The sequence below is a fragment of the Passer domesticus genome, chromosome 3 (genome assembly GCF_036417665.1).
Source record: "Passer domesticus isolate bPasDom1 chromosome 3, bPasDom1.hap1, whole genome shotgun sequence".
NCBI lineage: Eukaryota > Metazoa > Chordata > Aves > Passeriformes > Passeridae > Passer > Passer domesticus.
In genome coordinates, this window is record NC_087476.1 from 27,496,453 (window position 1) to 27,515,825 (window position 19,373).

At 33.8% G+C, this 19,373-nt stretch overlaps 1 protein-coding gene across 5 annotated transcripts in view; it reads right to left on the reverse strand.

The window, feature by feature from the left end:
- EYS (eyes shut homolog) overlaps positions 1-19,373 on the reverse strand; it is a 797,842-nt gene that overhangs the window by 616,028 nt on the left and 162,441 nt on the right. For all 5 annotated transcript variants that reach the window (XM_064412283.1, XM_064412282.1, XM_064412281.1 and 2 more), the window contains 4 exons: positions 16,520-16,624; positions 16,118-16,257; positions 9,436-9,602; positions 1,414-1,667 (listed from right to left, as the gene is read on the reverse strand). In XM_064412283.1, the coding sequence (XP_064268353.1) occupies positions 1,414-1,667; positions 9,436-9,602; positions 16,118-16,257; positions 16,520-16,624 (666 nt within the window). The remainder of the gene's footprint in view (positions 1-1,413; positions 1,668-9,435; positions 9,603-16,117; positions 16,258-16,519; positions 16,625-19,373) is intronic.

Sequence of the window (19,373 nt, forward strand, 5' to 3'; positions counted from 1 at the left end):
GTACAAAATAAGGCTTGAAGTTTAAGCAGCAAGATGGAAATACATTGTGTTAGATTTTGCACAGGTGAGCTAAGTACTGTGTTCTTCACTTCTATTCAGGCATACAGTTCTGCTATCATAATGTAATTTAAGTCACTTTAGGGACAATTCTCTGTTTTATTGCACATTTATTAATAAATGAGCATGAACAGGAAGAAACATCTTTTATTAAATATGCAAGAAAATTACCAAGAGCTTGTATAATCAACTAAAATTGAGGACAGCAAATCTGCAAATGTAGATCATGTACATAAATGTGTAAATGAATATATGTAAATGAAATATCTAAATGAATATAAACATATTTGAAATTAAAAATGTTAGGGTTTAAATGTTAAAAGTATATGTATTTAGCCAGAATACAATATAATGAAAATATAATTAATATAATTAATATAATGAATTTTTATATAACAAAAAATAGCATTGAATTTATTATTACTTAGTATTTCAGTGGTTTAACTTGGACTTAAAAATCTAGTACTACACACACACTCTGGACTAGAGCAAAAGCCATAAACAGCTTGGAAGAAGAAACTGTAAATTTATGTCTAGTTAGTACACATGACACCATGCATACTGTGCTATTTATTTTTACCTTTGTTAGTGGTAGCACAGATTGTCAATAGAAAAGCATTTGGAGTATTAATTGCCTGTTCTTGGTGATATAGACTAAAGGCTGGAAATGCAACACTTTGGTATTACTATATTCAAAATTATTTTCTGTCTCCCACATGTAGTCTGACTATTACTATTATTCACGCAAAACAGAAATTAGTACAAAACAAAATCAGAGCATCAGGTTGTGTAGGATTTCTCTAATGCAATGCAGAAATCTACAGCCCATCTCTTCCTAGAAAAGATGTCTAGGACAGACAGATGCCCTATCTTCCTCCAGTGTATAGAAAGGGAGTCTGAACAACTCACTCAAATATATCTGATTATATTCTGTACATGCAAAGAGATGGTACTGCTGATCTCATTCCTCCTTAAGCTCACATTTTCCTGTTCTGTACCAAAACATTTGTTCTTATCAGCCTGTGTATGACTGAAGCCACAACATGTAAGACTGCATAACTGTGAAATTAAAGTATTGCAATTAAAACTGTATTTTGGAACTTCACTGATTTTTTTCCCAACAGAATCAAAGCTAATACTCAGAATTGTGCATTTAGAGGAGGGAAGGTCAGCTGGGGAACTGTTAGGAGGCACAACATAAGAATATCAATTAAGTTAAAGCTCCAGTGAAATGTATAATCACAAATGTATGCATATTCATATATAATTGTAATTAAACAGTCATATAAACATTGCTTGCATAGAGCGGGACAAACACATCTATAATACAAGGCACTTCAAAAGAGCAAAACTTACCTGTGAACCCAGCAGTACATTGACAAGAAAAGTGGCCACTTAAATCCATACAAGTAGCTCCATTTTTGCAAGGTGAACTTGAGCATTCATTAACTTCAACTTCACAGAAGGGTCCTTCATATCCAGGCGCACAGTAACAGCTGTAATTATGCAAGTGGTCCTGGCAGAATCCATATTGAGAGCACTGGTTTCCAATGCAGTTGTCTATATCAAGTTCACAAAATGTGCCAGTGTAACCAAGGGGACATATGCACCTGTTATTGAAATGAGAGGAGAGGAGGGAGGAAAAAAAAACAACTAAATCACTAGTCTGGAATATATAGGTCAATTATCACTAATAATGTTAACAATACTCTGCCTTTAAATTACCCACAAATGAATCACAATTTTTTTTCAATCTTCTCTCCTTACCTTTAATTAGTCACTAAGTAACTTCATTTCACATGCACTGCTAGCAATAATTAAATTAAAATCTTAGCTATTTACATTAGAAAAAGTAGGAGCTATATTCATATTAAGCTTCAAATGAAAACATTGAAAGAGAAAACTCTTATAAATATGAGTATTATGCATTTTAATTGTTTTTTTCTGAAAAAAATGGTTAGCTGCTACAGTATCTCTAGGAATAAGCAATATTACAACTTGTTTGGATATAAAATCAGTATTTGTGTATCAAAAAGTGCTTTGTCATTGGCAGTAAAAGTTACAGTTTCTGCCTAAGCAAAGAAAAAGTATCTACAGAATACTATAGATATTTTTCATTATATTTTATAGAAATTGTTCAGAGTATTTTTTCCAAAATTTAGACAGACATCTAAATCATGTAAGGCCAGAGATTACTTTTTCATGGTTACCCTTTCTACCTTTTTGTTTTCTTTTGCTGTATGAATGAAAACAAATCTGGATCATCTCATAGCTGACCCACATCTCATAAAATTAGAAAATTCCTTTTACTTGGCAATATATTCTTTGATTGATCCTCTCCTTAACATGTCCAGAGGTGTCCTCACACATGAGGTAATTTTACTATAATACATATTCTTGACCCACAGAGATGCTACCCAGAAGATGGAAAGAACTAACAAGTTAAAGAAGCCTTGATTATAGTAATTTTCTCTACTGATCCATCTGGCAGAAAGAGTATTTTTCCCTTTATTTTTAACACAAGTGAATGCTCATGTGGCTCTTTGCTTCTGTCCTTGTTTACAGTGCTGCATTTTTTATGGTAGACATATGGAAACTAAATCAGGAGCTGTGTGCCTTGGAGTACAGCTAATGGACACCAACTGCTAATGGGCTTTTAGTCCATGCACCAAAATAGAGCTTGCTTGAAGTAAGCCCTCCATATCTCACTTAGCGTGGTTGTGAGCCCTTCATCACTACCATTTTTGCTCTACAGATCCATTGCTACTGCAGTAATGACTCAAGTATATATATCTGTTGCATTCTCTCTTCCAGCCTCAGTCTCTTCTTAGTAAATGAGAAATCTCTCCCTTCTCTTGAGAGCTTCTCATGCAAGTTGATTCTGTTTCTCATTTTTAAGGGAATGGAGTACACAAAAATATCATACATACTTTACTGTGCTGGTTTTGAATGCTGTAGAGTTAATCTTCACAGTGAATAGTACTCATCCTCTTGGTTTCAATACACTGTGTTGGATTTATGCTGGGAAGAGAGTTGCTGATATAGAGACGTTTTTGTAATTGCTGAGCAGGGCTTACACAGAGCCAAGGCTTTTTCTGCTTTTCACATTGCCAGCCTGGTGAGGAAGTTGGGGCTGCATGGGAGGCTGGGAGGAGACACAGCCTGGACAGGTAACCCAAACTGACCCAAGGGATATTCCAGACCATGGGACACCATGCTCAGTATATCAAGTGAGGGGAAGAGGGAAAATTGAGGGACATTTTGACTCATGGCATTTGTCTTCTGAAGTAGCTGTTAACGTGTGATGGGGCCCTGCTCTCCTCAAGACAGCTGAACACCTGCCTGCCCATGGGAAGCAGTGAATTCATTCCTTGTTTTCGCTTTGTTTGTGTGCATGGCTTTTGCATTTCCAGTTAATGTGTCTTTCTCTCAACCCATGAGTCTTCTAACTTTTACCCTTCCAATTCTCTTCTCCATCCTGCTGGTGCAGGAGTGAGTGAGTGACTGCATTGGGCTTGGCTGCAGGTGGTGTTAGACAATTACATTTATAGCCGAATATAAATTTTGACTTGCATAAAATTTCATTATGCATAAACATTAAAAGCAGGTGTGCTTTTCGTTACCTTTAGTTGCACATTTTCTGAATCAGTCTACAATATTATTGTAAACAACTAATCATATTAATCTTCCTGGTGCAGTTGATCACTTTATTTCCTTTTTTTTTACAGTAACAATTAGTGTGTGCACTGTAAAAATGTAACTGTTCAATCATTCCTTGAAAATATGATTATTATCATTAGCATTGAATGGAAAATTTAACTTAGAGTTCTCCTTAACAAAAATATGAGGATGAAGAATTTTCTGTCCTTTCCTGACTATTACTAGTTGTATAGTCTATTTTCAGAGATGAAAGAAGAGTTACATATAAACAGATGTGATGTAGAATCTTCTAGTTTAGGTTTCATTCTTCTGATTCCATACTACAAGTAATGATGTCGTGAATATCCTGTTTTTCAGTGCTTTGGTGTCTGAAGAAATCAAAAACAGCTAAGAATGAAATGCACTTTGTTTTTCCTAGTGAAATTATACCTGGATGTATTTTAATTTAGTATGAGTCATCTCCTACAACAGTATAATTAAGTTCTGTACCATTATTATTATTGTTATTATTACTATTACTATTATTACTACTACTACTATATTTTTTTATTCTAATTAATTTTCTTTTTATTATCTTTAGCAGTACTAAAATACTCAGCATGATATCAGAAGTTTTGAGGCATGGCTTGATGTTCAGTCTTATTTGATTTGAAGCGTAAATGTTTCTCTACAATAAATTTTAAAAAAAATTGTATATAGATACATACAATAACAGCATTTCTATTTGTAAGTGTATTTCTAGCTCAGGGAACTTGTATTTTGTCCGTATCAGAGGGACAACTTAGCTGTGCACTGGCAACTCAGCAAAGAGGCTCTCCATGGTCTGTCTGGGAGACAGTCCCTGTGCTGGAGTCAGTAACTCCTTCCTCTCCTGCTCCAGCTTCAGCTCTGGGATGGCCTGTCTGGAGTGTGTGTGTGAGACCTCCCAGCAGAGACCAGGAAATGCTAATGACAACTCCACAGCCTCTTTCTTAAGGAGGACTAAAATGTCAGCCTTACAAAATGGGGGAACAGTGAAAGCAGAAGCATGGCACCAGAGAACCAGCATTTGAAAAGGTTTTATGTTAGAATTAATGGGAACAACAAAACTTTCTTAGCTTCACGGATGTCCTCTTTCATCCACAGCAAGATTTTGAGGGTAAGAGATACTAAGAGAGAAAACAAATACCTCAATGCTTTTGCTACAAACATGGATGTTAGTAGTGAGCAGCAAACGCAAGTCATTTGAGGATCCCTGTGCTCCCACATATATGCAGATGACTGTAAGTTACTGTTCCAGAGCCGAAACATAGTGAATGTTGCACGATAATTTGATATACTTGTGAAATAAATGTTAAGTGGAGATGCAAAGACAGACATTGAATTTAGTCTAAGAAGGAATGTGTTGCTAAAATGAGAATGGTTATGGCACAGATGGAATGTGTTTCTACCACCATTTTATCACTAAAGGTCTCAAATGGCAGATGTGTGGGAAAATCGGTTGGTGCAGGTTTGTCCAGGCAGTGTAGCTGTCAAGCTGTCACCATAGGCTGCCTGCACTAAAGATGTAGTGTGACTTGTGTTATTGAGTAAATAATTGTGTACATCAAATAAATCTTTAAAGCGACTGCAAAAAGGCAAAGACCAGACTGAAGATGTGTCTATGCTAACCTGTGCTAGTAGATGACCTTGCTATTGTCTATATTGATACAAGAGGCATATAGGAACACTAAAACCTGGAGTTAGCAAAGATTTCCCAGAATCCCTCTACTTTTTTTTTCCCATATTTTCATATTAATATGTTTTTCTTCATATTTATAATTCTTATATATATGCATATATATATATGTTTCTTAGTATTTGTCCAAGCATATTAGCTGCAATTATTCATATTAATTATCCCTTTTTGCCATTGAAATGTGAACTGTACACACATAAGTTGTCATAAAGGTTATTTAATTTCACTTTGACTTTTTATATGCATCTTTATTCTCTGCAGAAAAGCTGTGGTATAACTTATTGCAGAGGTATTCCCTAAGAAATTGTGACATATATTCACCCATCTTTTGGAGTTCTAGAAATGAGGAAAAGTATTTCTCCTCTTTCTCTACTGGAAGAAGCCTATTATTGCTGCAGACAACTGTGTATATTGCAGTACTAACTTTATATGGCACTCTCAACTAGGTCCTGCAGTCAAATTGCATATATAGTATAGGATGAATAAACTTGTAAAAAGAAAATTAGATACAAAAAAATATTCTAATCAAACAGCTCAATTTACCCAGCTGGAAGAAAATGGAAAAAGTCAAGGATGAATAAAATAATAGGAGCTTTAAATTTTGTGATACTCAGAAATCATCTAATTTATGTTTACTTGTCACAATCTTGCTGGCATCATGCAAAGAAGTGTTTCATTTTCTAAAGCATTTTACTCTAGAATGTGTCACTTTACTCTTTTGTACTGAGATTAGTTAATTATTTAATTGTGTGCACTGAAATTTGTATACTGAATGCTGAAGAATGTGTTGACAGTTCAAGTTTTACCATACACCAAAATTAATTTCTTAATGAGACATTTTCCTGCATAAAAACTAAGGAAATGCTGATGTCAGAGGTATAGCTACTGACTAAAATACATTTTTTAAATATATTAGTTCATAATGACTTTTTAAACAGTGGTAAATCCTGCAATACAGCTTCAACATTCCCAGTCCTTCTTGCATTCCTGGGTTTGTGATAAATGTAGCACTTCATCTGAACACACCGGACTGAAGAAATGGGAAACAGGACAGGTAATGGAAACTACACTGAGTTTTAAATTGGGTCTTTTCATTCTGTTGTTCCTTTCCACTGAACAGACAATAGTAAAGTATCTACTGTTATTGTCTTATTTCAGTTAGGATCTTGGTTTTCCAAAATGTAATATTGACAAGAAAAAAATTACAAGGGTGAATAAATCAGAGTAATAAATTTCCCCTTGGATCTCAAAACAGGACATTATACTTCTCAAAGATCTCTTTCATGTTAATTGTTCATTAAATGCTTCTCATTGAAGCATATTAAATCAGTTCTCTCTCTTCTCCTATGCAGAACATAATCAAACAATGCAGGTTCTTTAGAAGAGAAAAAATTGTTATTATTTTCTTTTTAATCTAGAAACATTTTCTATTTGCTGAGGTAATGAATCTTATCTGTCTTTTTTTCTCTCATGTATATGTAAGCAAAGGTCAAGAGATTCTTTTGGCATGTGGATGCAATTACTCTACTGCATGGTGTCTGCCAGATTCATATTGACAGCTACACCATCAATCCAGTGGCAAGAGCAACAATTCTTTGAAGTTATCATTTTAAACACATGCTGATTGACTTACTTCATGGTATCACAAACAGCACAGACGCAGCTGGCAGTGCAACAATTAATTTGAATTAATTACAGGTTTTGTGTCACTGTGATTGGGGCCACTTTAGTTGTAAAAGGCTCACTAAACCAAAGGAGTAAAACTCTTAAGACTTCTTACTGTAATTATGAGGATCTTAGTATGCAGCCTAGCTGAGAATTACACTGTATTAAAATTTAAAAGTCCCCTTCCTTACTTACAGCAATTCCCCAATTTGAGCTCAAAGGAAATTTTTTGCATATATATAAATATACCTCTAGGTGACACTACAGTCTGGAACAGTATTTCAAAATGGGAGGAGAAAAAGAACATGCCAAAGTAAGGGGACAAAAAGCTAGAGACATTTCCTTCTGTTGACAGCTTATTTCCCATCTGGAAAAAAAATGATGGCTGGCAAAACGAGATCTTACAGGAAGGGGATGTTCCTGAATCAAAGTTGGATATTTTCTAAGATTTCCTAGTGTTAGCATTACTATATCAGCTACCGCTAGAAAAATACATTATGACCAAAATTCAATATTTTAAAATTTAAGATTTCTTAACTAGGAGAAAGGTCTAGAGTTTTATAGTAATTTTATTTAATTAAATTCTAATATACATAAAATGTTGGCATATCTCTATCTTCTGCACTCATTAAGAGAGATTTTGAATGGGTGTAATAGATTTAAAAATGGATCTCTGTAGAGTTCTTTATGGCACTTATACATTTGATTTTCCATATATTCTGCTGACAGTTCTCTTATGTCTTCCTGAAACTGCTTTGCATCAAAACCAGCTCTTGATAAATACTTTGATAAAAAATTATACCCATTTTGGACAGAAATGCAATTACAAATCTTTAGAAAAGGTATGTGTACTTACATTCAGCATTTCCTCTTGTATTCTTTTGGTTTTAGTCATGTATTGGAAAGGGAAAATTATTTTTGTTTCACTTTCTAACAATAACTTGGCAAACATCATTCTTTTTAAGGCAGGCATAGTTTAGTTACTAAAAAAATGCTTCACTGTCATTGAGAAACCACCACACTCTTTCAACAGAGCTGATATTTTACAGTTAAGTTGATACACTTTGTCTTGACAAAATAACCAGTTGTCTTCTTTTGGGGCCAAGTTCTCTGCTAACAAAACCAAGCATCTGAGATTCAGATCTTAATGGTGTATTTTGCTGTTCCTTATATAAACAGACTGATCTGTCAATTTAATTTGTCTTTCAATGACTGAAAAAGTAAGAATTAAGTGCTTTCTGTCAGTAAAGTCAGTCTGGATTATCAAGTTAAAATCAAAAGTTCTTTATTACGAGATATCTTCAGAACTACTAATTTCTCACTAAATGCTAGTGGAATTTGCAACACAAACATAGCTTTGTACTTCTATCAGAATTATTTTCCTAATAAAGAAAGGAAAGCCACGGATTTAACAGTTAAACAAGGTGCTAAAATGTGGTCCAGTAACTTGATACAAGAGTTGATTGCAAGGTGGAAAAAAGGAAGGATGTTTATTTTGCAAAGATTCTTTGACAAAAAACTCCTTTAACTCTGATATACTGAGAATCAATCACTTTTCTCCATTTGTGTGCCTGTTTGGTGATTTTAATTATTTTTACAGAAGATACTTTGAAAACAGAAGTGAAGTTGAAGATATCTTTAGTTGCTTCTATTTTTATTTTATGCACAATTGCAATATTTTCTAAGTAGAAACATTAAAGCATACTAATTACAGTGCTTCTAAGCAGGGCATGGCACAGCATAGAATAATGTCTTTCAAAATAAATTTGCAGGTATTATGGAGAAGTTTTATTTTTTCTGGATTTTGTAGAGGAAAAATAAATAATTCAAGTCTGATAAGAACAGCTGAATTCTGTTTATTGAAGAAAACCTTCCCCATCTATTTTTTCACCATATTTTATAAAATCTCCTTTTTAAATATCTACAGCATGTTACAGTTCACTTAGGAGAACACATAGTTTATGCTTCTTTCAATAACTGAAATGATAATAAATTATCATTCATATATTTATAATCCACTTATGACAGAGTCCAGGCTCAAAAAGAGTTTGCCATTTAATAAAATAGATTATTTGTTTATGTGACATTCTGCATAGCTGATTTAACTTCTTTGACCAGCAAAGAGGAATATTTGTGATTCCTTCCTGCAACACTTCAGAATACACAGTTTTACTGAATGTATATTCTTTACGAAAATTACTATTCCATGGCATTATTAATATGAAAATTATATTACTGCACTAACAACATCCTTTATAATTCTTTCTGAAAGTCAAAATATCTTCATATGGCATAAAACACTTTATGAAGGCTTGCACAGAAAGCAACATTAGTACCTGTATTTATTAATTCCATCTTCACATGTGGCTCCATGTTGGCACTGGTTTATCTCACAGTCATTAATATTCTCCAGGCATGTGTTTCCAGTCCATCCAAGAGCACAGACACAGTGAGATCTCTGATTTTCTTCATCGTAGAAGCAACTACCTCCATTTTTACATACCTGAAGATGAGAATTACAAATACACTGTTCGGTTTGCATGATCAGGTTCTCGTAGTGGAGAGAATGCTATAGAGGTGTTTTCTCTGAGAAGCCAGAAGCTGCTCCCATGCCTGACAGATGCCAGCCAGCTCTGGGATGGACACACTGCTGGCCAAAGTCAAGCTCATCAGTGGTGGTGGTAGAGCCTTGGGGTAACAGAGTTAAGAAGAAGGAAAACACTTATTTCACAGAAGTACAGCCAGAGAAGAGCAGAGAGCGGGAACATGTGGTAGGAACAGCCCTGCAGACACCAAGGTCAGTGCAGAAGGAGGGGCAGGAGATGCTCCAGGTGTCAGAGCTGAGATTCCCCTGCAGCCCCTGGTGCAGCCCACGGTGAGGCAGCTGTGCCCCTGCAGCCCACATTGATCCATGGGGGATGCAGAGATCCACCTGCAGCCCTTGGAGGAGATCCACACCAGAGCAGGTGGGTGCCCAAAAGGAGGTTGTGCCCGTATGGGAGACCCATGGTGGAGCAGCCTGTTCTTGAAGGTCTGCATCCTGTGGAAGAGCCCTGCACTGGAACAGATCAGGAAGAATTGTAGCTCTTGTGAAGGGCTCACACGGGAAAAGCTTGTGGAGAACTGTCTCCCATGGGAAGGAACCTACTATGGAAGGGGAAGGACTCCTCTCCCTGAGGAGGAAGTGGCAGCAAAACGGACATGTGATGAACTGACCATAACTCCCATTCCTCATATCCCTGCACCACTGTAGGGAAGAGGAGGTAGAAAATTTGGAATAAAATTAAACCCAGGAAGGAGAACGGAAGGGGGGAAGGTGGTTTTAAGATTTGTTTTACTTCTAATTATCCTGCTTTGATTTTGTTAGTAATAAATTCAACTAATTTCCATTAAGTAAAATCTGTTTTGCATGTGATGGGAATCATTACGTGATCTCTCCCTGCCCTCATCTCAACTTATAATCAATTTTCTCTCCCCTGTCCAGTTGCAGAGGGCACTGATGGAGTGGCTTCGATGGGCACCTGGCATCTATCCTGGATCAACCCACCACATACATAAGAGTTTTTTCTTTACATATTGGATTTTTTCCCCCAACATTTTAATGGCATAAGCCATTGATAATAAATATGGTTATTTAATCTTTTTATGTTGTAATATTTAAAAGATACATCTCCATGAACCTAAAATACTGAATGTTATTAAATCAATATATTAATTTATTGTTTAGTTGGTAAAATGCAATTATGTTTTAATTTAACAGTACCATTTTTACAACTGCCCTTAAAATGTGCTTGCTTTAGGAGGGACAATAGTGAACTAGACTGTTATTTTTTCATTGATAGAGTAGAGCAATTGTTCCTGTGTGGTATAATTTAGCTTAATGTGTGTCTATCAGGAAAAGACTGATTTTTTTCTTTCATTTCAATTATAATGCTGATTCAATCTATCCTTGAATCTTTATGTGTTTATAAATTACATCTATGTTGTGGGAAAATCAGAAGCTACTTTATTTTCAATTTGCAGATACTGAAAGATTGATAAATTTAGACTGGAACAGCTTTTTTTCCTTTTTATTTTTAATTGCTAATATTACTTACTAAACCAATATTTTTTATATGCTTCAAAAATTACGGAAAATTGTAAGTCCGAGTTAATGCTCCTTTCCTCATTTAACTTTTTAGGTTCCATTCTGATTTCCATTAAAATTTTGCCAGTATGAAGACAGATAACTACATATTCATTTCAATGCAATTAAGACCCCTCCTTCTAATCAATTGGTTTTTAAAGAAAATGGTGTCTATAAGATGACTTAATGCACTACCACTTCAGTTTGATTGAGTCTGAATCTCTTTTTAATGTCATTAAGATTTGTAATAATAATAGTCATTGGCAGAAATATTTTAATATTAATTTGTCTTTGATTAAGTTTTAAATTGACCTTAAAATGAAGAGATTTTTGTTATACTCCCTGTACTGAATTTTAGACTTACCTTGGAATACTTATTCATTATAACAACATATTGAAAGAAAATGCAGTTCAACGTAAATGCAAAAGATAGCCCTTCTATGGCATGGGAATTGTTATTTTTAATTATTTTTATGTGTTTTCTTACTTTTGTATTTATATGTTTTTGCTGGATTTTATCCTGATGCTTACTATTTTCTCAAAGCTCAAATAGGTCAAATAAGCTCATACTCAAGGAAACCATCCAGAAAACTTTAGGAGATGAAGACAAACATTTCAATATTGTCACATTATGTTTAATTTATTCTTATGTCATTTTGATACTTAATATTGTGAAGAAAGGTGCTACCCTTTAAGGTGTTAGTGCAATCTAATGATTTAAATTGAAATGAAAGCTATGGAATGTATTTAAATACAAATCTTATGTTTCAACAGGCCATAAACAGGTCTATTCTTGTCAGTCTGACCACCATACTTCTGTCTACAGCAAGTACTTTAACACAAATCCGCCTTTTTGTGTAGTCGTGATAAAATGTAAGAATCACTTTCTTCCAAAATCAATCAGGAGACTTTATTTCAGCCAGGAAATATAATTAGCCCTTAGAGAATTTTATTCTTCTCCTATCTTTCCTTTGCGGGAATTGAGGAATACAACTATATGTCTGTCTCTTCCCTAAGTATCACATGTTGTCAAATGCTCAAGATAAGGTGGCAGTCATTATTTCTAACCCCTCTTTCATCTTACATTTTGTGGAATTCTCTTCAGTTTAAATGAAACTGCATTTTACATCTCTAAAAAACCACACACATATTGTATTTTCCCCCAAGCATACAATTTTTCTATAGTCTTCAGGTTTTATTACTGCAAAGTCAATTGTCCCCGAGTATTCAAATTTTTCCAGATGTGCAATTTTATTTAATCTGACCTATATTCTTTCCTAGACTAGTGGTACACTAAGCAAGTAGATAAAATGTTTGTCTTACAAATACTGAAAACAGAAACTGCCTTACTTTTACAGATGAGGAAATTTTGTAAAATTGCATATAAGGACCAGAACAAACATGGAAGTGGCAGCTCCTCTATACACTAAATATATACTGAGCATATAGATATTTCCATTGAAAAAGTTGGAACTGTGGCCTTGACTGCAAGTACAACATGGGATCATGGCTCATAAAAAGAGAAAATTTTCAAGTAAAATATGCAAATGGAGTTCCATAAATTTCAGTATTATAAAGCTATAGATAGACACTGAGAGAAACACTCACATGTGGTTTAGTTCCTAACTCATATGGGATTTATTTTTGACAAAGTTGATGTCTGCTAAGCAAGTCTATTTACATCTAAAAACTGCAAAGAGAATGAAAAATAATTGTAAAGTACTTTTTAATTTCTATTCCAAATATCTTTTTAAAAAACAATAATCATTGGTCAAGATCTTGCAGTTCCCATAGCTTATGGTTACACTTTAGAATTTTTCATAGTAAGAGCTAAAGAAAACAACGATTTTTTAAGATTGCTGACAGAATTTTGAAAAAAAAGTGTTTTAAGGGAAGCAATAATTCTTAAGTAAGATGTAGCTGTAGCCACTAAAAATAATCACACATAGAATCATAGAATTATGGCTGGAAAGACTTTCAGGATCATTTAATCCAACCCTTGATCAAACACTACCTTGTCAGCTAAACCATACCATTAAGTCTCACATCCAGTTGTTTCTTGAGCACCTCTAGGGATGGTGGCTCCACCACCTACCTGGGCAGACGGAGGTGGTGGAGCCCAAAGTTTAACAGCACTTTCTGTGGAGAAATTCTTCCTGCTGTCCAACCTTAACCTCCTCTGGCACAGCTTGAGGCTATGTCCTCTTATCCTGTCACTGGTTGCCTGGGAGAAGCGGCTGACCCCCACGTGGCTACAACCTCCTTTAATGTAATTGTAAAGAGTGAGAAGGTCTTCCTTGAGAATCTTTTTCTCCAACCCAAATAACCCCACCCCCCTCACTGCCACTCATAAGACTTTTCAGACCCTTCACCAGCTCTGTTGCCTTTTTCCGGACACCCTCCGACACCTCAATATCTTTCTTGAAGTCAGGGGCCCAGAACATCTTATAATGCCTCTTTTTTTGTCATTGTTTGGGTCACGGGTAGACTTTCAAGGCATGTAAACTATTCAGTGGTGCAGTACCTCTGTCACTGGAGGTTTTCAAAATGTGATTTATAATCTAACCAATGTTTTTTTTTTCCATTAAATGTTGGACTAGATGGTCTTATGAGATCCCTTCCAGCCTGGGCCGTTTTATGGTTCTGTGATTCTGTTACTTAGGCCTATCATGTTGCACTACAATTATTTGTTATTATGAGTGATCTTAGCAATTCTCTATGAGCTATCTTTTCAATTCTCCATGAGCTCCTGTTAATAAAAATACTAAAATTTGTAGCATGCATTGAGTATTCAAATGAAAAAAAAAATAATTCTTTTTAATGTCTACCTGAGTACCTTACAGAAGAAAAGGTGTTATAACAAATAGTGGCTAAATTTGGGCCTGTTGGAAGTCACTAATTTAAAGATGAAAAAATTTTTACTTATTTAAAGTTCTTTCATTATTCTTGGTCCAGAGCAAGCAGGAACTATCCTAGTTAAAAAGTTAAGATTTGGTTTTAAACTTTAAAGGCAGATACCCTGTCTTAATCTGTTCACTACATTTTTTTTTAATATTTGTTTGAAAAAAAAAGAAATTAAACACAACTCTAGTGTACTACTTCTTGGGCTGGGAAAGAAAAAAACAAACTCTAATGCATAAATATCATTATATATTTATACAGAGATAGAAAAGCCCCAGTTAATTACATCTATTTTTTGTTCAATAAGAAAATATTACAAATATTCAATCTATTTTGCTGAATACACAGAAGTAAAGCAGTTCAGCTTAACAGAAATACCACTGAAAATGTAAATAAATGAAAGAATGCAAAAATGTATACTTATTTTCTATCCACAACAAATAAATTAAGAACTCAATGCTGAATAATGAAATTTGATTAATACTAATCTTTAATTTCAAATTATTGCTTACAGTATTTCAGAAATATACTAAAATATTAGTTTGAATACAGCCATTTGTTTTTTTCCAAGAAGGAAATGATATAATTTTAATGATCTGTAAGCCAAGGAAACAGGTAAAACTTAAGCATATAGATCTATAATTTTATTTTCTATTCCTTTTCCCATTAAAAATATCTACTAATTATTCACATTAGGCCCAAATCCAGCATCTTATAAAGTGTGTGTATATTTTTATACATATACATATAAAATTACTTTTTTTACCATATGACATTTATAACAGTATTTGAAAAGTTTGTATGAATAAATTAAATATGTTTGAGGGATTTTAAGTGAATATTACAGTAAAATGTTTTACTAGCTCCCATCAGCATCCTTGGCACAACATCACTTCCTATCCTAACTAGCCATAATGATGATTGCACCATTATAATGCTATACCATGTACTTGCCAATATATTTGCACTCAGTATGACACTTTAAATCATAAAAATGTTAAAATTTACCAGATGCCGAACAATTTAAGGATAAACCTTTGAGCCAGTGTGTTTTTCAGTGCTATATTTCATATTCACTGCTAAGTGTCTACTCATGGACTTCAAGGTGACATAAATATTGATTGTTCTTTGTAAATATGTTCCCTACTATGCATAGTATATTTTTATGGTGAATATATTTCAATAAAAGAATTGATAAAGCCTGTAAAACACTCATTATCATGTTTGTGTACTTGTTTGGAAGGCTAAATAGCACTGTGTATGGAGCTTTTAAAATAACTATCAAAATAAAAAAGTGCAACAATATTTTACTTTAACCCATACCAAAATCTCATAGCCCACCGTGATATGATTTAATCCTGTGCAAATGTAATTTAAAAGGTCATAAATGATTGTGAGAAGGATGCAACAAATACATTTTTTTCTACAAAACTTTGAAAGTGCAAAAGTAGTTTTTATTTCCATATGCTGTGAGCATTGAAGAGGCAAGGCAAATCTCGATTTCTTTTTCTAACTGCATTTTCATCTCCCATGGAAGTGAAATTAGTCTTGCCTTTTTGTTGTTGAATATAGTTTTTATTTTTGTTTGTAATGGAAATGAAATTTCTATCATTCAGCCTTCTATGTGTTAACTTTAAAACATATCAAATATTGCAAAGAGATTTTGCCTAAAGTTCTTCAAGTTTCATGATACAGCAGCAGCAAGTACGGGATAGAAGGAAACATCAGTGACAAAACCTATACAGAACAAGAAAGGCAGAGCTCAGACATTACGTGGTTTTTGGGACAGTGACCAGACTAGTCAGATCATGCACTTTTATATGCATATGTTACACAGAAAAAAGGAAAATTAGCATAAGAATATATCAAGAATGAACTACATTATGTTTAGGAAACCCGTGTGAAATGAGGCTTAATCAGCTCACTGCTATTAGAATAAGTTGTTTGATTTCCCAAAAAAACACTGGGGGGAATATATTGCTTTATCCTACCTCTGTGTTTCCAATACATGGTGATAAACATGTGTAATTAAATCCATGAGATTTATCCATACACAGTGCTCCTGGGGCACAGCTTATATTGTTGAATAAGCAGGCATCAATATCGAGTTCACATCTTTCACCTTCAAAACCTGCACCACAAAGAGAATGTTTAATCACAGTTCATTCAGAATATTGACATTATGTCTGTTCAGGGTGTTAGCAGTTAACACCACTCTAGTAGAGTTATTTGGCAGTTTTATTTTGTGAACAAAGAGAAAAAGGGCTTTGCTTCATAAAAATGTTCACTGCATTTGTTGACATACTTTGCTATTTTTATGTTGCTATTTCTTAACATAAATATTTGGATGATATTTTATTTGTTTTGTTAGAAAAAATTACCAATTGACTCACCTATAGGGCAAGTGCAATTAAAATTATCTTCATAGTCAACACATGTTCCCCCATTTTCACATGAATTGGAACCACAGTTGTCAATTTTTACCTCGCAGAATTCTCCTGAAATAGGAAAAAATATCCTAAAATTATTAGGAATTTATATCACTTTCAAGGAAACACCGTAAGTCATATTATGATATTGACAGAATAACCTTCTTTAAATGAGATCTCTGGGATATTGGTTAAAGATCTTGTGCATGCTTTCACAATTTTTTTTTTCTCCACTTATACATATAAAAAATGGATTTCAGTGTTTCAAAAAAGGTCAAACCAAAAATACTTTTTCAGCATTTGAAACAGTCTAGGATGCATCCAGGAGGGGATACAGAGCTGGAGAGGGTGTCTTTTCCCTGGAAATAATTAGCTGAAATGGAGGTAATGCCCAATTATATGTGTATTTCATTATGTATTTTCTGAGCTCTATTTTGGCTAGGAAAAGGCTAGTCCACATTTATCTGAGGTAACCTTTAGTGTGATTCATTAAACAACTTGCTCATTTAGCTGAAAACTACTTTTAGCCCAGCAGGAAGAAATAATTAAATTTGTAACTGGACAGTTCTGAAAAAAACGTACTGAAGAGAAATAGGTCTCATACAATGTGATATGAATCAATAAGGAAGATGATCAGGTTTACCATTAGTCTTAGGAAACAACTAGATTTGACAAAAACAAAGCACCTTCACTTTTTATTCTTATTTTTTTTGGTACTTAATTTAGTGAATTCTGTGTATACATTCTTGATTTTTTTCACCCCTTGTTATTGATGTGCTTTGTTTAATTTTCCTTGATTTTTTTTTTTTTAAATTACTATTTTTACAGCCAGAATTCAGAGCCGGGGTGGGGGGAGAGGGGGCAGAGGGGGAGAGGGGAGCAGTTTCCAAATTTTAAAAAGATAAAGAATAGAGAAAAGAAAAAAAAAATCTTTACTGTTGACAAAAGTAGAAGAAAGTGCAGGAGTTTTGAGATATTTTGAAGATAAAAACTTCAGAAAATACAATAAGTATAAATTACTGATGTTTTTACCACCAACTTGTTTGTAATCAGTGCTCTTTTATGGCTTAAGAAGAAAACATAGAAGAGCTGTACAGGATAAAAATGCTTGGAAGGAATATACAAGAAATGTGGATAATTTCTTAAATCAGATAATATGTCCTGTAAAGTTTTGAGTCAGAAATTAGTGTTTTATTTGAAATTATTCATATGTAAAAAAAAAAAAAATACTTCAAATAACAAAATTTTGAATAATTTATCCTTCTGATCTAAAGCTAGAGACATCAGGAAAACACAAATTAATATGATAAAATTTGATAAGAAATTACTATGTCTCTCCTTCAGTATTTTCTGCCAGTTTAATTCACTTTTAGTATGCTAGAATGGAGTGCCAGATTAAGACCTAAAGACTGTTTCTTATGGACTTCTGTAAATTCAAACAGGAACATGTTCTGAATTTTTAGCCAGAAGTCCCTATTTTGGGCCAACAGGTGCTAAACCACAAGTGCAATCTCATGTTTTTATAGCGAGGTTGACCAGCATGCTTTTAAGAATTTTTAACATTTACTCTATCCTTTCAGTTCTCAGTTAAAAATCACCCACTAATAACATCTACCAAATTTTTAACAGCCAAGATTATATTTTATTATAATTTATAAAGTCTACTGAGTTTAAAATGTTTTTAATAATATGTAATACTAGAGAACATAGGAAAATAGGAAATTAGATACTTGCTATTTATTTTCTATTATAATATGTAATATTACATGGGAAACTATGGACAACCAGGCCTTCCATATACAAGACTCGCATTTGCTCTGTTCATATTGACTCTAATGGCAACCCAAAGTATCTCCATTTCTGGGGAGATTTCATCATGATAAATATTGTTGGAAAGCCACTTTTCGTGTAATAGTGGCCAGCAAAAAGACATGCTGACACATAAATAAACATTTTCATTCCAAAAGCAACAGGATGCGCTAAGGCAGTTTCAATCTCCTAGGAATTGTGGGGTTTCATTTGTTTTGTTTTTTCTTAATGAGGTCTGGAAGGCAAAATCAGGAGAAAAAATAAAAAAAAAGCTGGGAAAAATACTTCAACTCAATATGTATTTTGGATCATTTTTTTCATGTTTATTCATGAGGATGGAATTGTCTTGTCCAAGAAACCCTTATGAATAAATATTAGTGCAACCCAACAGGCTTTAAGAATTATTTTGCTATAAATCTGAAATTCTTATAGTGGCTGTATCCTTTAAGCAAACTTTATGACTTTTCCCTGCCACAATGAGGTCAAGAAAACCTAGTAAATTCAAACTGTTATAGAATTTATTGGAATCTGAATACTGCTGAGAAATGCATAATTTATGGTATTAAAGTCTGATTAAGTGATAAATGGATATCAGGAGAGATCTCCACAGTAATCCACTTAGCTTTTAATGCCTAATTATCACTTCATAGTGAGTAAGGGCTGAGTAATTGAGAAATGTAGTACTTAGAGAACTCAAACAAGATTTTTGTGCACAATTAAGCATGTTATTCTTCTATCAGGAATAAGTTCAGCAGGCCCAAGGAACAAAGGGGAAAATAAAGAAATTTTACAACATTAGGAGGGAAAAAATTTGATTAAAGACTACTTATTAACTACTGCTGCACTGTTTATTTTTGAAATAACCTTATATATTATTTATCTAAGGATGTGTTCTTAAAAGTTAAAGTGTTTAAACATTTTCCTTAATTTTCTTTTACTGCCAATATATTTAGAGGAAACTTTCTTGTCCTCCTTGATTCTTGTTCTTTTAATTTCCAGTTTAGCTTTT